This window comes from Archocentrus centrarchus, chromosome 19, assembly GCF_007364275.1.
Source record: "Archocentrus centrarchus isolate MPI-CPG fArcCen1 chromosome 19, fArcCen1, whole genome shotgun sequence".
NCBI classification, from domain to species: Eukaryota; Metazoa; Chordata; class Actinopteri; order Cichliformes; family Cichlidae; genus Archocentrus; species Archocentrus centrarchus.
In genome coordinates this window covers 20,969,053-20,987,226 of record NC_044364.1, presented here as the reverse complement: position 1 = coordinate 20,987,226, position 18,174 = coordinate 20,969,053, and the positions used below count along the sequence as shown (strand labels likewise).

Sequence of the window (18,174 nt, the reverse complement as noted above, 5' to 3'; positions counted from 1 at the left end):
AACAATATTGAGAAAGTGAAATAAAAAAAAATAGCAAAAGGCCCATATTTCAGCTTCTTTTATTTTTTTTCTAACTTGCAGCAGGCCTACATGGAAATGCTGGGCACACAAAGAGTTAAACATTTAAAAACAGCTGGAAACACTTTAATTGATTTGATTATTTAATTAGAAATTCACCTGCGAGACATAAAAACTCTGAATGGATGTGTGTGCACTTTAAATGTTTTGGTCAGACTGAAAACGAGCTGCTGTATTAATAAAGATTAGGCTGTTTGAATCCAGGAAGGAAAGCCAGCAAAATGCTGACTGTGTGAGCTAACAGACTGATCAATATCACAGCTCTCTCATTCAGACAGGGGAAATCTGATGGATTATAATTGAGTATTTCATTAAATTAATATTTTAAAACAGTTTTAGTTTTTATTCTTTCAGCTGCAGCACCGGTGGAGTTTAACGCTCTGAATTCAGACATAGGATTAGTCTATGTGCACATTTGATGTAAAGTACAAAGAGCTGCTCTATTTTAGGATCATATTGTGATGCTTATATAACAATAAAACTGTTGAAAAATAATTTACAGCAAACAGGAAAAGAAATCAAGGAACAAAGTTGTATCTAAGAATCTATGTTTATTACTGATGCTAATCAAGCAAATAGACATTAAAAGCTACTGAAAAACTTTAGACCCTCCTTCCTACTGTAAGCACAAAGAGATCCACGAGATCGGCCAGGATGCTATTTTCCAAAAAACTGATTGGTCAGGAATTGGTGATTTCATACCTGCTCCTGAGCAGGTTAGGTTTGCAGTATTAACATCGTGATATATCTCCCTCTGTAGAAGAGAAAAACCAGGGTTAACCCTAAAGTTACCCGGATAAGACAAAATCCTGTTTCATAGTACAGGCTTCAGGTAAGTGAAACACCTTTATGATGCTGAATCATTCTTAAAAAAAAAATAAAAAAAACCCAGGATTAAACCTGCAGCTATTCCTCAGCCTCAAGTTTGAATTAATGTGGTTCAGTTAAGCATGCCGCTGGTTTTAGAACCCCTTGTGTATCTGTGTGTAGTTGGTGTTCGTTTAAAGAACAGCTGACCTGCTCAGGTGGTCTCAGGTCAGTGTTGTTAGGAGCTCTAACCAGCAGAGGGCATCTGACAGGAAGGACAAAAATGAAAAACAGAGCATGTTTGTGTTTTTCTTCCTTCAGCAATGAATGATACATCATCTTCTCCTCCTTTCTGCTGCTCTTCTTCTCTGCTGACAAATTAAATCAGCGTCACATTTAAATGCAACACACAGTGCAGGCAGAGTGTGTGTGGATCTGCAGCATCTGCAGTTATGGCTGAAACACTTTAACCCTTCAGTACCTCGTGTTTTAAAAAGAATGGCCCTCTGCTTGTGTGTTTCTGGCTGTTTTAGAAACTGAAGCTCTTACTGCTGTGTTGTGTATAAAGCAGCAAAGAGGCTAGCAGCAGCTGGAAGTCATACGACCTTTTACCAAATAATTTTTCTTTAATTTGACAAGGTGCAGCCAATCAGCACTCTGACTCATGTTTATCTGCAAACAAATTACAGCTCCAAACTCTAGACATTTACTGTGTACTTGTGTGAATTCACACTCATCACATTTGAGCCATATCAAGGCAGGTTTAAGTCCAGGCTGGTCAAATGGCAGCCTGAAGGCTAAAGGCAGCGCTCAGGTTACCTGCAGTTTGAGTTTTGAGCTTGTGAAAACTGTTTGTGACCAGGAGATCACACAATAACCTAAAATTATCAATGGCAAACACCCTCTGAATGTTTGTAAGTTTGCTTTTGCCACAGTCACTAATTTCTAATGCTTCTTACATTTTTAATCCATTAAAATGTTGTTAAAGAGGAATGTTTGGTGGGCATTCAGCAGAGTGACCAATCATGTATAAAAACACCGCTGTATTAAAAAGATGCTACGCACTTTCAGAACAACATGGACTGAAACCACAACTCAGTGTGAATGAAGCTTTCTCTGAACATGCACGCACACACACACACACACACACACACACACACACACACACACACACTGGTAACAGGTGACTGACAGGTATGCCGTTACTGTGACAACTAGCAAAATTCTCCCTGAGTTGACTGAAGTGCATCATGGGAAAAAAAAAAAAAACATCTTTCATCATCTCCCCCTTTTTCTGCTGGTTCATGCGCCCATTTTCAGTCAGCACATAAAAGGACGATTCATCTGCATCTGAATGGAGATTAACTCTGTGTGTGTGTGTGTGTGTGTGTGAGAGAGAGAGAGAGAGTGAGTGAGTGAGTGAGAGAGAGAGAAGCAGCTTTGTCTAAAATCACATTGATGTTCACACACTCAGCAGTAGGTAGCTCAGTACTGTTTGAAGTGTCTAGGTCTAATTTTCTGACTTCCTCTCTTCATCTTTTCTCCTCCTCCTCTTCCTCCTCTAATCCCATTTATTTCTTTATTTTCCACCCTTCCTTTATTGTCCCTCCATCTACTCTCTCAGTTTTCCATTAAAATTAAATTCAGGATAAATGTTCCAGAAGGACCGATTGTAGCCCAGAAGAAGAAGTCCCAGGTTCCCATGGAAAGAGCGATGTCTCTCTCACAGGACACAGACCGTGTGTGACAACTGAAAGGGGACTCAGTGCAGGACAGGTTAACTGGATGAGCGAAAAATATGGACATTGAGTGGGAGAGGACTTCAGTGCTGATGCTCTGTCAGGGCTGTGAGGTGGTTGGCACCTGCCATGGCAATAACCCATAAACTAGGTGGTGGACACTAGAGGTGAAGGAAGCATCAAGCTGAAGGAGTCCTTTTGAGCTTAGTTGGCTTGTGGGACTCTGGAGGCAGCCATGAAGCAAATCTGGTAAATCATCAGGTGGCTCAGAAGCATAAAGAGGTGCTTTGCTCAAACTGTATACAGTGGGGATGAAGAGCTGCTGACCTCAACTGAAGAAGTATTTGGTAGAAAAGGGTGAAAACTCACCCATCACTGCAGCTAAGGTAGCTGAGGTAGTTAAAAAAATTCTCCATCCAGAAAGATGAGGTTTTTCAAAGCTCTGGATTTGTGGGGCTTTCCTGGTTGATACATCTCTGCAACAGTGTTTGGAAGTCAGGGACAGCGGATCTCAATTGGGAATCTGGGATGATGGTTCCCCTTTTTAAGAAGGTGATTTCACTTTGTGTGCAGGGAGGAGGAAAGCAGTGGCGCTGTCTCTATTGAGGAGTGGATAAATGGTTATTTTTAAAATTTTTATTGTACAAAAGAACAAAAGCATGGTGGTAATTTGTGAACTGCATCCAGGCCAGAAACAACTGCATTATCCTGCTAACACATCTGCACAGACAACATGCTAACACAAAGATAGCCAAGAACCCAGAATGACGTTAAAGCTGAGCATGCAGACCTCAGCCCAGCAGTCAGAGCCTGGACTTCAACAAGTAACAAAGGCCATGATGAGCAGCCAGGCTTGCAGCATTGCAACCTTCTACCTATTCATGTTTTTACAATAGAATCACTGTGGCTATCCCTTTAGAGTTTCTTTATGCTGTTTTTGTTGTTGTTGTTGTTGTTGTTTGTTTTATGTTCATATATACTAAACACTAAAAGTAAGAGCCCATGTGTGTCCTGATAGGGATTTGTGTCAGTGTGTAGGATGTACCCTCAGATTTATGGAGTTAACTGATAATTATGTGACAGTGAATTTCAGGTCACATTATGGAGTAATGCAAAAGTAGGGCTCAAAGACTGTAGGGTACTGACCCCTTGTTACAGGGAATTTGGTCCAATGGCTCGCATTGCTGGAAGTAATGTGATGCCCTTTGTCACTAATTCTGTTAGTAAATTTAATAGACAGAACTTCTAGGCTTCATCAAATGATGAGGGTTGAGTGCTTCAAGTATCTTGGGGTCTTTTTCCTGAGTGAGGGAAGAGTGGAGTGGGAGATTGACAGGCAGATTAGTGCAGTGCCTGCAGTAATGTGGATGCTGTACTGGCCTGATGTGGTGAAGAGAGAGATGAGCATGAATGCAAAGCTGCCGATTTTACTGGTCAGTTCCTTACATTAACCTCTGACCACAAGCTGTGGGCAGTGAAAAAAGAATGAGCAGCAGGAATGATTCCTATGGCGGGTGTCTGGGCTCAGCCTTAGAGATGAAGTGAGAAGTTCCATCATTCAGGAGGAGCTCACAGTGGAGCCATTTCTCCATATCGAAAGGAGCCAGTTGAGGTTGTCTGGTATCTGACTTGAATGTCTCCTAGTTTCCTCCTTGGTGAGGTGTTTCAAGCATGTTCTCAGACACAAACCAAAAGGACATATATGACAGCCATCATCAATGTGGGAAAGAGCCCAGTTCTGCCTGTCATGTATGTCTGAAGCAAGAAGAGACACTGAACCTGCAGCTGTGACCATAGTCCTTTATTAACTAATGAAAAGCAATACATGAGCGTGCACGCAGACACACTCACACACTCTGACATTTCCCCAGACAACAGATAGGAAACAGCTGATGAAGCAACAATAGTAAGGGAAGAAGAACAGAAAGAAAGTAGGGGCCACAGTGAGATATACGAAGAGAGGAGGAAGAGTTGGGTGAAGGGGAGAGATGTTTCTCGTTACCGAGGAGTGTGAGAAGTGAAAAGTTTGTCATAAATCAGCATCCCCCCCCCCAAACTGCACCTCGTCAATTATTAATAAAGTAGAACACAGTGAACTCTGTGTGTGTGTGTGAACTTGTAAATAGTACAGAATGGGGACCTCGACCTGAAAACACACAACCCTGAGAGGACCTGCTTTACAGTGGGGACCCTGAAATCAGGTCTCTATGGACAAAACCCCACCACATGCTCTAAAAGAGTATTTAAACATGCCCCATTTAGTTCTTGTAAAATGTCTCCATGTGGACAAAACTGTGTGTAACTCCTGCGCCTCTAGTGGACAAACCGGGGTACTGCATCCCCCTCATGAGGGCTAATTTTCTGGTCAAGTGTGTTGCACTTTGCTCACTCACTATCAGCCCCTTGTAATCAAGTGCTGTATTACTGTTTTAACTTTATTTTAAATGTAGTATATCTTTGGAACAAAAACAGGCACAATTACTAAATAAATTTATTTAAATAAGAGATTAAAATTACAATACCATATTTTACATTGGTTTAAATTAAAATGTATATGAATTTATTGTTTTTTGGTCCCCATTTTAGCCATTTAGCTATTCCTTAGTACAGGGGTGGGCAATTAATTTTGACAAGGGGCCACATTAGAAACCTGAATTGTGTCACAGGGCCACACAAATGGTAAATTGAACTTAATTCTGCTCAACTGTCTTCCATTGTAAAATGCACTTAATTACATAATGTATATCATTCACTTCATGAATATGTGGAGCTTCTTAATAATGAGGAGAACTGTTGTATGTTCAAAACTTAATATTTAATCACTGAAACACAGCTGCAGGTTATAGGAGGAGTGAAAAACAGAGGACACGTCATCTGAAACATCTTAAAATCTGGCTGAATGTCTGAGGTGGCTATGCAAAGGATCGCTGAGAGGTGGTCAACAGTGATAGAGGATCTCATGCACAAAAGCACCACTGCACTGCAGTTTGACATGTAGGTCGTTCATTAGTGCAGTCACATCCATGGCGAATACGAAGGCTGCCACCCAGTCTTCATCTGAAAGCTCTGGGATGTCATACCCTTTCTTCACACAGAAATCCTGAATCTGGTCTCTCAGGTCCCAGACACTTTTCAGTATTTTGCCCAAGCTGAGCCACCTGATGGCGCTGTGATAGCGTATGACACCATGTTCAATCTCATTTTCCTCCAGAAGTGCAACAAATTGTCTGGGATTTCATGCTCTTGCTCTGATGAAGGTAACTATTTTAGTTACAGCATTAACAACGTGGTTCATTTTTAACACTGTCTTACACAACACTTGCTGATGTATAATACAATGCAAAAATGTCAACTTCTACACATGGTTAATTTCTGTCATTTTATCCTGCATTCTCTTTAAAAGTCCAACATTTTTCCCTGTCAGATTTGGACAACCGTCTATTGTCACATCTGCCAGCTTTTCCCATTTCAGTCCTAATTTGTCCAAACATGCATTTACATCTGTGAACAAGTCATTACCAGTGGTTGTCTCTTTCATTGACTGCATGGCTGCCAGCTCCTCCGTGATTTGAAAGTCCGCAGTTATCCCACGTAAGAAGATGAGTAGCTGGGCATTGTCATGTACATCGCAGCTCTCATCCAAAGCCAGAAAAAAAGTGAAAGTCGGCCACTCTGTTCTTCAGCTGAAGCTCAGAGTTTCCAGCAGTTTTGCTAGCAATGCAGCAGACTCCCTCACGCGCTCTTCATCAGACAGATTTCTGTATTCATCCTCATGCTTGGTCATGTAGTGGTGATTCAAATTATAATCTTTAAACACAGCGACTTCTGTACCACACGGCTTTACCTTTAATTTCTGTAAAGAAATACTTTGCACTCCACGTCTTGTTGAAAACACGGCATTTGTTATCAACTTTTCTTTTCTTAGCTTGAGCTGACATCTTTAGGGTGACCTGGCTAGCATCACATGTCGCTGTTCACCTTCACTGACAGCTCACATCTGGAAAGAACGTGAACGTAATGCTTTTCAAAATAAAAGCAGCACAGTTGTATTTCACGCATGATATTGATTTTTTTTTTTTTTAATTTATATTGTAATTTATGATTGGCCTCATGCGGGCTGGACAGGGATGCCCAAGAGGCCGGATGTGACCCCAGGTCTGCCTTTGTAGAATTTCTGTTTATTACTCAGCATAATTTCATTAAATTAAACAAAACTGGCATGTTTGTTTTGATCTCATGTAAACAAATAAATAAATAAAAGACAATCATAATGAGACCTGGAGGGGTGTGATTGGGAGGAACAGCCTGCCTAATCTGAACCCGAGTGATGTTCTGTTATTAGACTTAGTGCAAATGAATGTTTGTCCATAACGAACACCGTGTTTGAAGTAAGGATTTTTATGCGTGACCAAGGTCACCCTAGGTCACTGATGATATGATTCCAAAATGTTATCATCAGATCTGCCGTCATATGTTATGGACACTTGGTTGAAGAGAGGAGCTGTCTGCTGATCACCACCTGGTGGTGAGTTGTATCAGGTGGCGGGGGAGGATGCTGGACAGACCTGGCGCACCTAAACATATAGTGAGGTTGAGCTGGGAACACCTGGCAGAGACCCCAGTCCATGAGATCTTCAACTCCTACCTCCAGCAGAACTTCAACAACATTCTGAGGAAGGCTGAGGACATTGAGTCTGAGTGAATGTGGAAGAGAGCCAGAGATTAATAATAACAAATGATTAAATGCAGAGTGGTGTATAAACACAGACCTGTGGTTCCACAATTTCAATAGTAGTTTTGTTTCCATACTAGTTCTCAAGCACATGGTAAATGTCTTCTGCTGTAGCATACTTAGTGAGTCTGAGGTCTCGGGTGATCTTTTCATCCATACTGGAACCCATTGGCTCACCTTGACTCTACAGAGCTTCCTAGTCCTTCTGCCATATATGGAACTCATGTTTATTTCTGGGGAGGGTTGTTGGCTTCCATCTAATGGGTGCTACAGGAATATTTCTCAGGCAAGGCCTGTTAATCTTCTGTCTTCTTTCATCTTCTATTGTACAAAGTCAGCTTTCCTTGAGACAAGTTTGGGAATTGTGAGTTTGAATACTTTTAGCCTGTCCTAGAGATCCTTTCTATGGTCGGATGACACCCATCGCTTCCAGCGTCATGCAGTTTTTTAGCTGTTTTCATGAGTTCTTCCAAGTGGGTTAGTATGAACTCTCTGCCTCCCATTCTACTCTTACGTATCCTAGGAACCACAAGTAAGCCAGTAGTCTGAGAGCGAAGTGCTCTATTTGGGTGATATGGGACTATAAGGTTTTTGAGATAAGATGGGGCCTGATTATTCAAGACTTTGTAGGTGAGGAGAAGGATTTTAAATTCTATTCTAGGTTTATCAGCCAATGAAGAGAAGCAAATATGGGAGAAACCTGCTCTCTCTTTCTAGTCCCTGTCAGTACTCTAGCCGCAGCATTTTGGATCAGCTGAATGCTTTTTAGGGAGCTTTTAGGACAGCCCGATAATAATGAATTACAATAGTCCACCCTAGAAGTAATAAATGCATGAAAAGGATGTTTCTAATTTTAGAAATATTGCGCAAATGCAAAAAAATCAGTCCTACATATTTTTTAAATATGTGCATTGAAGGACATATCCTGGTCAAAAATGACTCCAAGATTTCTCACAGTGGTACTGGAGGCCAAAGTAATGCCATCCAGAGTAAGTATCTGGTTTGACAACATGTTTCTAAGATTTGTGGGGCCGAGTAGAAGAATTTCAGTTTTATCTGAATTTAGAAGCAGGAAATTAGAGGTCATCCAGGCCTTTATGTCTTTAAGACATTCCTGCAGTTTAACTAATTGATGTGATCTGGCTTCATTGATAGGTAACGCTGAGTATCATCTGCATAACAATGAAAATTGATGCAATGCGTTCTAATAATACTGCCTAAGGGAAGCATGTATAATGTAAATAGAATTGGTCCTAGCACAGAACCCTGTGGAACTCCATAATTAACCTTAGTGTGTAAAGAAGACTCCCCATTTACATGAACAAATTGGAGTCATTAGATAAATATGATTCAAACCACTGCAGTGCAGTACCTTTAATACCTATGGCATGCTCTAATCTCTGTAATAAAATGTTATGGTCCACAGTAACAAAAGCTGCACTGAGATCCAACAGGACAAGAACAGAGATGAGTCCCTTGTCAGAGGCTGTAAGAAGATCATTTGTAACCTTCACTAATGCTGTTTCTGTACTGTGATGAATTCTGAAACCTGACTGAAACTCTTCAAATAAACCATTCCTCTGAAGATGACCAGTTAGCTGTTTTACAACTATTCTTTCAAGAATCTTTAAGAGAAAAGGAAGGTTGGAGATTGGCCTATAATTAGCTAAGACAACTGGGTCAAGTGATGGCTTTTTAAGTAGTGATTTAATTACAGCCACCTTGAAGGCCTGTGGTACATAGCCAACTAATAAAGACAGATTGATCATTTTTAAGATAGAAGCATCAATAATGTGAAAGATGTCTTTGAACAGTCTAGGAGGAATGGGATCTAATAAACATGTTGCTGGTTTGGAGGAAGTAACTATTGAAATTAACTGAAAAATCAACTGGAGCGAAAGAGTCTAAACAAATACCAGTCGTGCTGAGAGCAGCCGAACATGAAGATAAATCTTTGAGATGGTTATGAATAATTTTTTCTCTAATATCTAAAATTTTATTTGTAAAGAAATCCATGAAGTCACTACTACTTAAAGTGAAAGGAATACTCGGCTCTACAGAGCTCTGACTCTGTCAGCCTGGCTACAGTGCTGAAATAAAAACCTGGCGTTGTTCTTATTTTCTTCAATTAATGATGAGTAGTAAGATGTCCTAGCTTCACGGAGGGCTTTTTTAATAGAGCAACAAACTCTTTTTCCAGGCTAAATGAGCATCTTCTAATTTAGTGAGACACCATTCCCTCTCCAGTTTACGGGTTATCTGCTTTAACTTTGCGTTTGTGAATTATACCATAGAGTCAGGCACTTCTGATTTGAAGCTTTCCTTTTCAGATGAGCCACAGTATCCAAAGTCGTACGCAGTGAGGATATAAAACTATTGACGACATAATCGACCTCACTGGGAGCAGAGTTTAGGTAGCTGCTCTGCACTGTATTGGCACATGGCACTGAAGAGCATAATAATGAAGGAATTAGATCCTTAAACTTAGTTACAGCACTTTCAGAAAGACTTCTACTGTAATAAAACTGTATTTCCCCCAGCTGTGTAATCCATTAAAGTAAATGTAAATGTTACTAAGAAATGATCAGACAGGCGGGGGCTTTCAGGAAATACTGTTAAGTCTTCAGTTTCTATGCCATATGTCAGGATAAGATCCACAGTATGATTAAAGTGGTGGGTGGGCTCTTTTACATTTTGAGAGAAGCCAGTTGAATCTAATAATAGATTATAAATGCAGTGTTGAGGCTGTCATTTTCAGCATCTACATGGATGTTAAAATCACCCGCTATAAATATTTGATCTGAACTGAACACTAAATCAGATAAAAAGTCAGAGAAATCAGACAGAAACTCTGAGTAAGGACCAGGTGGGTGATAGATAATAACAAATAAAACAGGTTTTTGATTTTCCCAATTAGGGTGGACAAGACTAAGAGGCAAGCTTTCAAAAGAATTAAAACTTTGTCTGGGTCTTTGATTAATTAATAAGCTGGAATTGAATACTCCTCCTCGACCTGTGCTTCAAGCATTCTGACAGTTACTGTGAGTCGGGGGTGCTGATTCGTTTAAACTAACATACTCATCCTGCTGTAACCAGGTTTCTGTAAGGCAGAATAAATCAATATGTTGATCAATTATTAAATCATTTACTAACAGGGACTTGGAAGAGAGAGACCTAATGTTTAATAATCCACATTTAATTGTTTTATCCTTTGGTGCAGTTGATGAAGCTATATGATTTATTGTTTTTGAATTTTTATGCTTAAATAGTTTTTTGCAGGCACCGACTCTATGGGGATGGGGTTTTGGGGGGATGGCAGGAGGAGAGAAGCTGCAGAGAGGAGTGTAAGACTGCAACTCTGTTTCCTGGTCTCAACCCTGGGTAGTCAGGTTTTCGGAGGGTTAATAAATTTGGCCCGATTTCTAGAAATGAGAGCTGTTCCATCCAAAGTGGGATGGATGCTGTCTCTTCTAACAAGACCAGGTTTTCCCCAGAAACAATTATCTATGAAGCCCACTTTGTTTTTTGGACACCACTCAGACAGCCAGCCATTCAAGGAGAACATGCAGCTAAACATGTCGCTCCTGGTCTGATTGGGGAGGGGCCCAGAGAAAACTACAGAGTCCGACATTGTTTTTGCAAAGTTACACACCGAGTCAATATTAATTTTAGTGACCTCCGATTGGCGTAACCGGGTGTCATTACCGCCAACGTGACTAACGATCTTACCAACCTTGCCTTAGCCAGCAGTTTCAAATTTCTATGAATGTTGCCTGCTCTGACCCCTAGAAGACATTTGACTATGGTCGCTGGTGTCTCTAGCTTCACGTTTCTCAACACAAAGTCGCCAATAACCAGAGTTTGTTCCTCAGCAGGTGTTTCGCCGAGTGGAGAAAACAAACAGACTACATTTATTACAAGTACCATTACTGCTAAAGGAGGCCGAGGAGTAACTAAACATGTGACACCCAGAGCAGGAAAGTGCAGGAGGGACAGGAGAAGAAGCCATGCTGCTAGTGAGTCGGCTAAGAGCTAAGCTACTAGCTGCGCTAAGTAACACCACTGTGGTGTTTTGCTGTCTGAACAGGAAGTGATACAATGCCGCAGTGAGAGCCAACACCAAGTGACAGCACCGAAAACCATCCCTATATGCCTATTGATATGCAACATGGCTGCATATCAATAGGCACATGGTTAAGTGTCCCTACTGGGATAGAAAACCCTGATATAATCTGACTGAAAACCTCAAGTCTAAATTTGATACATTTCAGTGAGATTTCGGACATCCAAAAAATTCCTGAGGCATAGCCATGCCTGTATTTCACTATAAAATTGGAGTCCCGACAAGATGCCTTTTTTCCAGGTGCAAAATGAGGTCCCCACGGGGCACTGTTTACATGTGTGTGTGTGTGTGTGTGTGTGTGTGTGTGTGTGCGCGCGCGTGTGTGTGTGTGTGTGTGTGTGTGTGTGTGTGTGTGTGTGTGTGTCTAATCAGTGATATCCAGTCTGGTCTTGTGTAATGAGCAAACCTGCTGTGAAATTATTCACTAAATTGAGTGTGTTTCTTTGTGTGTGTGTGTGTGTGCGTGCTTCTGTATGTAGGTGTGTGCATTTGTGTATGTGTGTGTTGCAGTTATAAATGCAGAGGGTGATTGCTAATTTTATTCTGAAAAACAGAAAGTCGGTCAGGATAATTTATGACGTCCCGAAGTGAACTATGAGAGGAAAATAAAATGAAGAGAAGGAGAATTAGGCAGCAGGGAGAGAGAAAAAGGAGGTGACAAGGAGCAGGGGTAGAGGACCAGAGAGGAGAAGAAGAGGAGGAGGGGAGAGGACAATGCTGTGGTCCTGATAATCTCATTAAAGAGCAGTGATGGAGTCTGAGGGGTTAATCCTCTGCGGAGCAGGAAAGTTAGAATGTCACATGATCACAGCAGTCACCTGACTGAACACTCAGACCACACCTGATTGATCAACAACCCAAAATCATGATTGGAGCCAGCAGCCTGGAGTTCCAGTTTGATATTTATTTCAGTCAGAACTAAACAGGAAGTCGATGAATTTGTATTAAAAATTTAAAAGTGCAGCAGTTTCACCTTTTCTCTCATGTTTTATTCATGCATGTCTTTCATTTATTAATCAGCTGGAAGAGACGATAAGATGGGACGCAACCAAACATCAGCACTCAGTCCTGTTTTACATGCCTGTGACTATATCAGATGTGCCTGTAACACATGTGTCACACATCTGTAACATGTCTTTGAAATATAACAGTACATCACAGCCAACCACAGCCAAACTGATTTCACTGTGTCTGTCTGTGGCTTCAGGTACTGTTTAACATGTCTGTAACAGGCTGAAGCAAGTCCTGATAGTGTGTCCCGTTGTGAAGCTGAGGTTTCATCCTGTCTGCGATCCAGCCAAAGAACAGCTGAAGGTCACACTGTGCTCGCCATGGCGCCATGACATTCATGTCTGAACATGACCTTCAAAGGAGGAACCAATCAGTGCTCTGCAGCTTGATTCAAAATGATCAATAATCCTTCCTACTGATCTCAAATCAGTTTGATTTCAACAAAATGTGTTTCAGTTTATTCACAGAAACCCAATGTTCAATATCCAGATACAAACAGTTCAATAACTGTAACACACACACACACACACACACACACACACACACACACACACACACACACACACACACACACAGCTTTTTAATGGCTCCTGTGGCCAATTACCTAAATTTTAGGTTCTTCAATCAATCAGCTGGTTATCAATACAGACCGAGCTCAGCCAATTACACACAATCTGTGTGTGTGTGTTTGTGTGTGTGTCTGCAATATAAAGCAGAATGCTGTAAAGATGAGCTATGAGCTGTCCTCCTGAAAATACCCAATTACACTCTGGAGAACTGTGTATGTGTGTGTGTGTGTGTGTGTGTTTGTATGTGTGTGTGCGCGCGTGTGCTCAGTAAACCTCTGTTCTCAGTTTATAGAGTCCCTTTATCAAACTGCTTCTGAACACAGCAGAGATCAGTAGGTTTACTGACAAACATTCTGCGTGTGTGTGTGTGTGTGTGTGTGTGTGTGTGTGTGTGTGTGTGTGTGTGTGTGTGCATCTGTGCGTGCGTGTGTGTTTGTGTGTTTACTGGGGATTTCAGTGTTTCTGTTTTCCACTGTATACTACCAGGTAGTGGGCGGGGCTTTAGCGGGGTCACCTGCAGAGAGAAGCAGGAAACTCGTTCATCAGTTCATGTCTAGAAAAAGCTTTAGCTCTGAAACACCAACAGTTACCGGAACACTGGTATTTACAACCGATAAGCCACAACATTAAACACACCTGCCTAATATTGATTACGTCACTCCACCAAACACCCGTGACCTGCGTGGGCATGGACATGGAACCTCTGAAGGTGACTTGTGGCGTCCCATGACCCCAGATGGTGGCTCTGGAGGCCATTAATTTATCCTACTCAGACAACATCTTTTGTTATACTTTGTTAGATTTAGAGCTTGTTCTCTTAAAAAAGCTTCGAATGTGTCCTGCTAGATACAGTCTGATAATATTATCAAACACAAATGAACTTGAGTGACATCCCATTTTTAATCCATAGCGTTTAATATGATGTTGGCCCACTCTTTGCAGCTATAACAGGTTCAACTCTTTTGGGAAAGCTTTCCACAAGGTTTAGGGGTGTGTTAATGGGAATTTTTGGCAATTCCTCCAGAATAACATTTGTGAGGTCAAACACTGATGTTTAATGAGAAGGCCTGGCTCACAGTCTCCGCTCTATTTCATCCCAAAGGTGTTCTATTGGGTGGAGGTCAGGACTCTGTGCAGGCCAGTCAAGTGCTTCCACACCACATTGGTTCATCCATGTCTTTATGGACCTGCGTTGTGCACTGGTGTGCAGTCATGTTGGAACAGGAAGGAGCCATCCCCAAACTGTTCCCACAAAGCCAGGAGCCTGAAGTTATCCAAAATGTCTTGGTATGCTGAAGCATTAAGAGTTCCTTTCACTGGCACTAAGGGGCCGGGCCCAGCACCAGAAAAACAACACCACATCCCCCCTCCACCAAACTTGATTTGCCACTCCAGAGAACACGTCTACACTGCTCCAGAGTCCAGTAGAGGCGTGCTTTACACCACTGCATCCAATGCTTTGCGTTGTGCTTGATGATGTAAGGCTTGGATGCTTGGCCATGGAAACCCATTCCATGAAGCTCTCTGCGCACTGTTCTTGAGCTGAGTTCTGTGATTGACTCTGCAGAAAGTTGGTGACCTCTGCACACTGTGAGCCTCAGCATCTGCTGACCCCACTCTGTCATTTTATGTAGCCTACCACTTTGTGGCTGGTGCTGCCCAATTGTTTCCACTTTGTTATATCCCACTAACAACTGACTGTGGAATATTTAGTAGTGAGGAAATTTCATGACTGGACTTGCTGCACAGGTATCATCCTATCACAGCTCCCCACTGGAATTCACTGAGCTCCTGAGAGTGACCCATTCTTTCACTAATGTTGGTAGAAGCAGTCTGCATGCCTAGGTGCTTGGTTTATACACATGTGGCCATGGAAGTGACTGGAACACCTGAATTCAATGATTTGGATAGGTGAGTGAATACATTTGGCAATATAGTGTATAAACTTTATCAAAAAGGAAAGTTTTAAGACTAATTTTAAAAGCAGTGAGGGTCCCAAATCCAAACTAGGAACTGGTTCCACAGAAGACGGGCCTGATGAAGAACCTGATGAAGTTTAGAGAATCCTATAATGAACCAGCTGACATAACACTGCACATAATAGTAAATATGGAGATGGATGCGCACACGACTGGCTCACAGGAGAAAGGGATTGTGGGAAGCAGATTAAACAATGCCTTTGAGAAATCGCACACACACACACACACACACACACACACACACACACACACACACACACACACACACACACACACACACACACACACACAGTTTCAGGCTGAAAGACACGGCTCTGTAATGAGCTCCTTTACATTTTATAAAAGCTGATGAATCTTTTATTTTCCACGAAGCAGCAGAGCACAGTAACACACACAGTGAAATGTATAAGAATACAAACATTTGAACAAGTCTGAAAATTAAATTGTCTTTAAAGGGTAAGGGCTTAACTCTTTTGAATTATTACCATTTTTTTTAATGGACTAAAGCAGTAAAGGTAAAAAAAGAAATGCTGCACTCAGGAGCACATCTGAATCTACCTGATGTGAGAATAAAAACTGTGGAAAAATATATTGTTTTCATACTCCTCACTGGACGTCGGACTCCCTGCTGCTGTTTATTATCTGTTTTGAGTCTGTGCTGCTGTTAGTTACTTTATTTTCAATAATGACACGCTGAGCTGCAGATTTGTCTCGCTGCTGCAGGAAACCAGAACAGATCCTCAGCGTCAAATCGAGTAAGGCTGTATTTTAATGAGCAAAATGAAAAATACAGAATAGAAGTGACACGGAGCTGAAAAACAGATGGATGCAGCCTGAGGAGGAGACACATATCAAGCTGTTCAGCATCATCATACCTACAGATGTCTACCCAATCAGAACTACAACATGGAACCAGAACCAGCACAACTGCAGCTAAACCAAGCACCAAAATAGGATCTATATCCCATCAACGTTTCGGAACCAAAAGTAGCTGCTATGAATCAGAATCTTATTGGTCCACAAACATAAGATCAATTATTTGTTTGAATTTACTCTGATCAAGGACAGAAAACACAACAGGAAACAAACAGCATTCTGATCAGGAAGTGACTTTACCATGTGATCAATGTGCAACTTGTGAAATGATTGATTTGTTTTCTGTTACTTAAATGAAAGCAACAAACTTGTATCATTCCTTAATCTGTTACTGATAGAGAACCAATACATACATGACTTAATGAGGAGAAAAATCAGACTCACCTGATGGAGGAGGAGGAGCTGTGAGGAGAGGCAGAGGGAGTGGAGGCAAAGAGATGAGGTGCTGTGGGAGCGAGGGAGAGTGGGAGGATGAGGAAGAGGAGTCTTCAGGCTCAGCGTCTCTGGTCTTTGTGTGGTCTTTTCTAATGTGACCTGGACACAGAATAACAAAGATGCTTCAGAGGAGACTCTGAGCCTTAAAACTGACCACTCAGGTGTTTTTTTGCTTTGTCTGGTTAGCAAAAAATAGATTTTATTGAAGCTCACCTTGAATAAAATCTTATTATTGTAGCTCATTATTGTATAAAACACCTTGTGCTGACCGATGTTGTGATTTGGCACTACATAAATAAAATTGAATTGAACTGAATTCAGGAGGAAGAAGAGCTAAGAAGAGCTTTTATGTGAGAGTTCAGTGACAAAACTGAACTTTCCAATCAATAAACCAGAAAGCTGACAGAGTGTGAGCAATAATTTCAGATGGCACAGTTCTGTCTGTGAAAATCAAACTTCAACAAGCACCAGATAAAAATAAGATTCACTCTCTGAGACTCCATTCATCTCTTTCAGGAAACATCCACTGTTTCACTGTCCCAACCTTCAGAAAACGTCACTCTTAGGACAAACGTCACACCTAAAGTTTCACTGATATTTAGCCTCAGAATACATGAAGCATCATGGGCCATTTTTACCAGATGATCTTTACCAAACCTGGTTCTAACTCTTAAATCTGACATTTGAAGAGCGATTTTTAGAATAAATTTTTTTGTTGTTTGTACCAATCATATTCCGGCCTCATCTTAACTCTGCCTTGTCATAGTGATGCACATTTATGTAAACACAAATGTGTGTTTGGCTGTTGTCCAGAAGCATGGCCCATCGTACTAATTTGTTATTTTATTTGCAACCACTACGAAAGATCAAAGCAACAGAAAAAAATTTCACTAACACTGAAATGAGAAAATTACCAGAGCTGTACATTCAGCATAAGAAGAGTCTGAATCTAACTTGATAAATCAAAAGAAGCAATTGGCTGAGAAGTAAATAAATACATTTTCAGATTTGTGCAGGCTTCAACGATATAGAGAAAAAAAATGGAAAGAATTGCCATGGAAGGCAAAGAAAGATGTTTCTTTCAACAAACCCTCAGTCTGTCATCACTGAAAACTCTTAAAAGGAATGGAGCCTTCCACAATCGATCATTATAACCGCCTGACGCTAGTGTGGCTTAACTTAAGTTTAATGTATTTACACTTTTGATGCAGATCTGTGTATGTGTGGCATGGTTATACTTCAGCAGATCAGTACGCCTCCACAAGTTTGTGCTCCTTTCAGGAAACACTGACCTAAATCTGTTGACAGCAGCATCGCAGTGACAATAAAACATCTGTGTAAGGATATTTGATGCAGCACGATGCTCACAAACGCTCCTGAAATTATGAATTTAGTTGAGATCAAAGCACATTTTAATAGTGTGCAGTTCATATTTATAGCGTGCAATCAGCCTGCAAGACATATGCTGCAGTGTGGAATACTACATCTCAGTATTACTGCATCACTGCACTTTGCTACTTGCAGTATTATATACTACATCACTGCAGTATATTACATACAGTATCAAACACTAACTGGGCACTTCATTAGTTACGCTTTGCTAGTACCAGGTTGGACCTTTTTGTCTTCAGTGCCACTTTAATTCTTTATCCTCTACCGCTGACTGTAACAGACTGAACTGTAACTGTAATGGACTGAACTGACCAGCATGGACCCAGCAGACCCTTTTTACGGGGGAATTCAGTGAAGAGACTGAAAGGCTCTACATGATTGCCAACTGCATCTATGAGTCCTCTGATTTAAAGACTCTCGGACTAGCTGCCAT

General features: G+C 41.2%; 1 protein-coding gene across 1 annotated transcript in view; it reads right to left on the bottom strand.

The window, feature by feature from the left end:
- Positions 1-692: 692 nt before the first annotated feature.
- The window catches only part of LOC115798914 (uncharacterized), a 36,159-nt gene continuing 18,677 nt past the window's right edge, over positions 693-18,174 (bottom strand). Inside the window, exons 6-8 of the mRNA XM_030755928.1 lie at positions 16,299-16,448; positions 1,096-1,150; positions 693-832 (exon numbers count right to left, since the gene is read on the bottom strand). Coding sequence (XP_030611788.1) covers positions 1,110-1,150; positions 16,299-16,448 — 191 coding nt within the window. The 3' untranslated portion in view covers positions 693-832; positions 1,096-1,109. The remainder of the gene's footprint in view (positions 833-1,095; positions 1,151-16,298; positions 16,449-18,174) is intronic.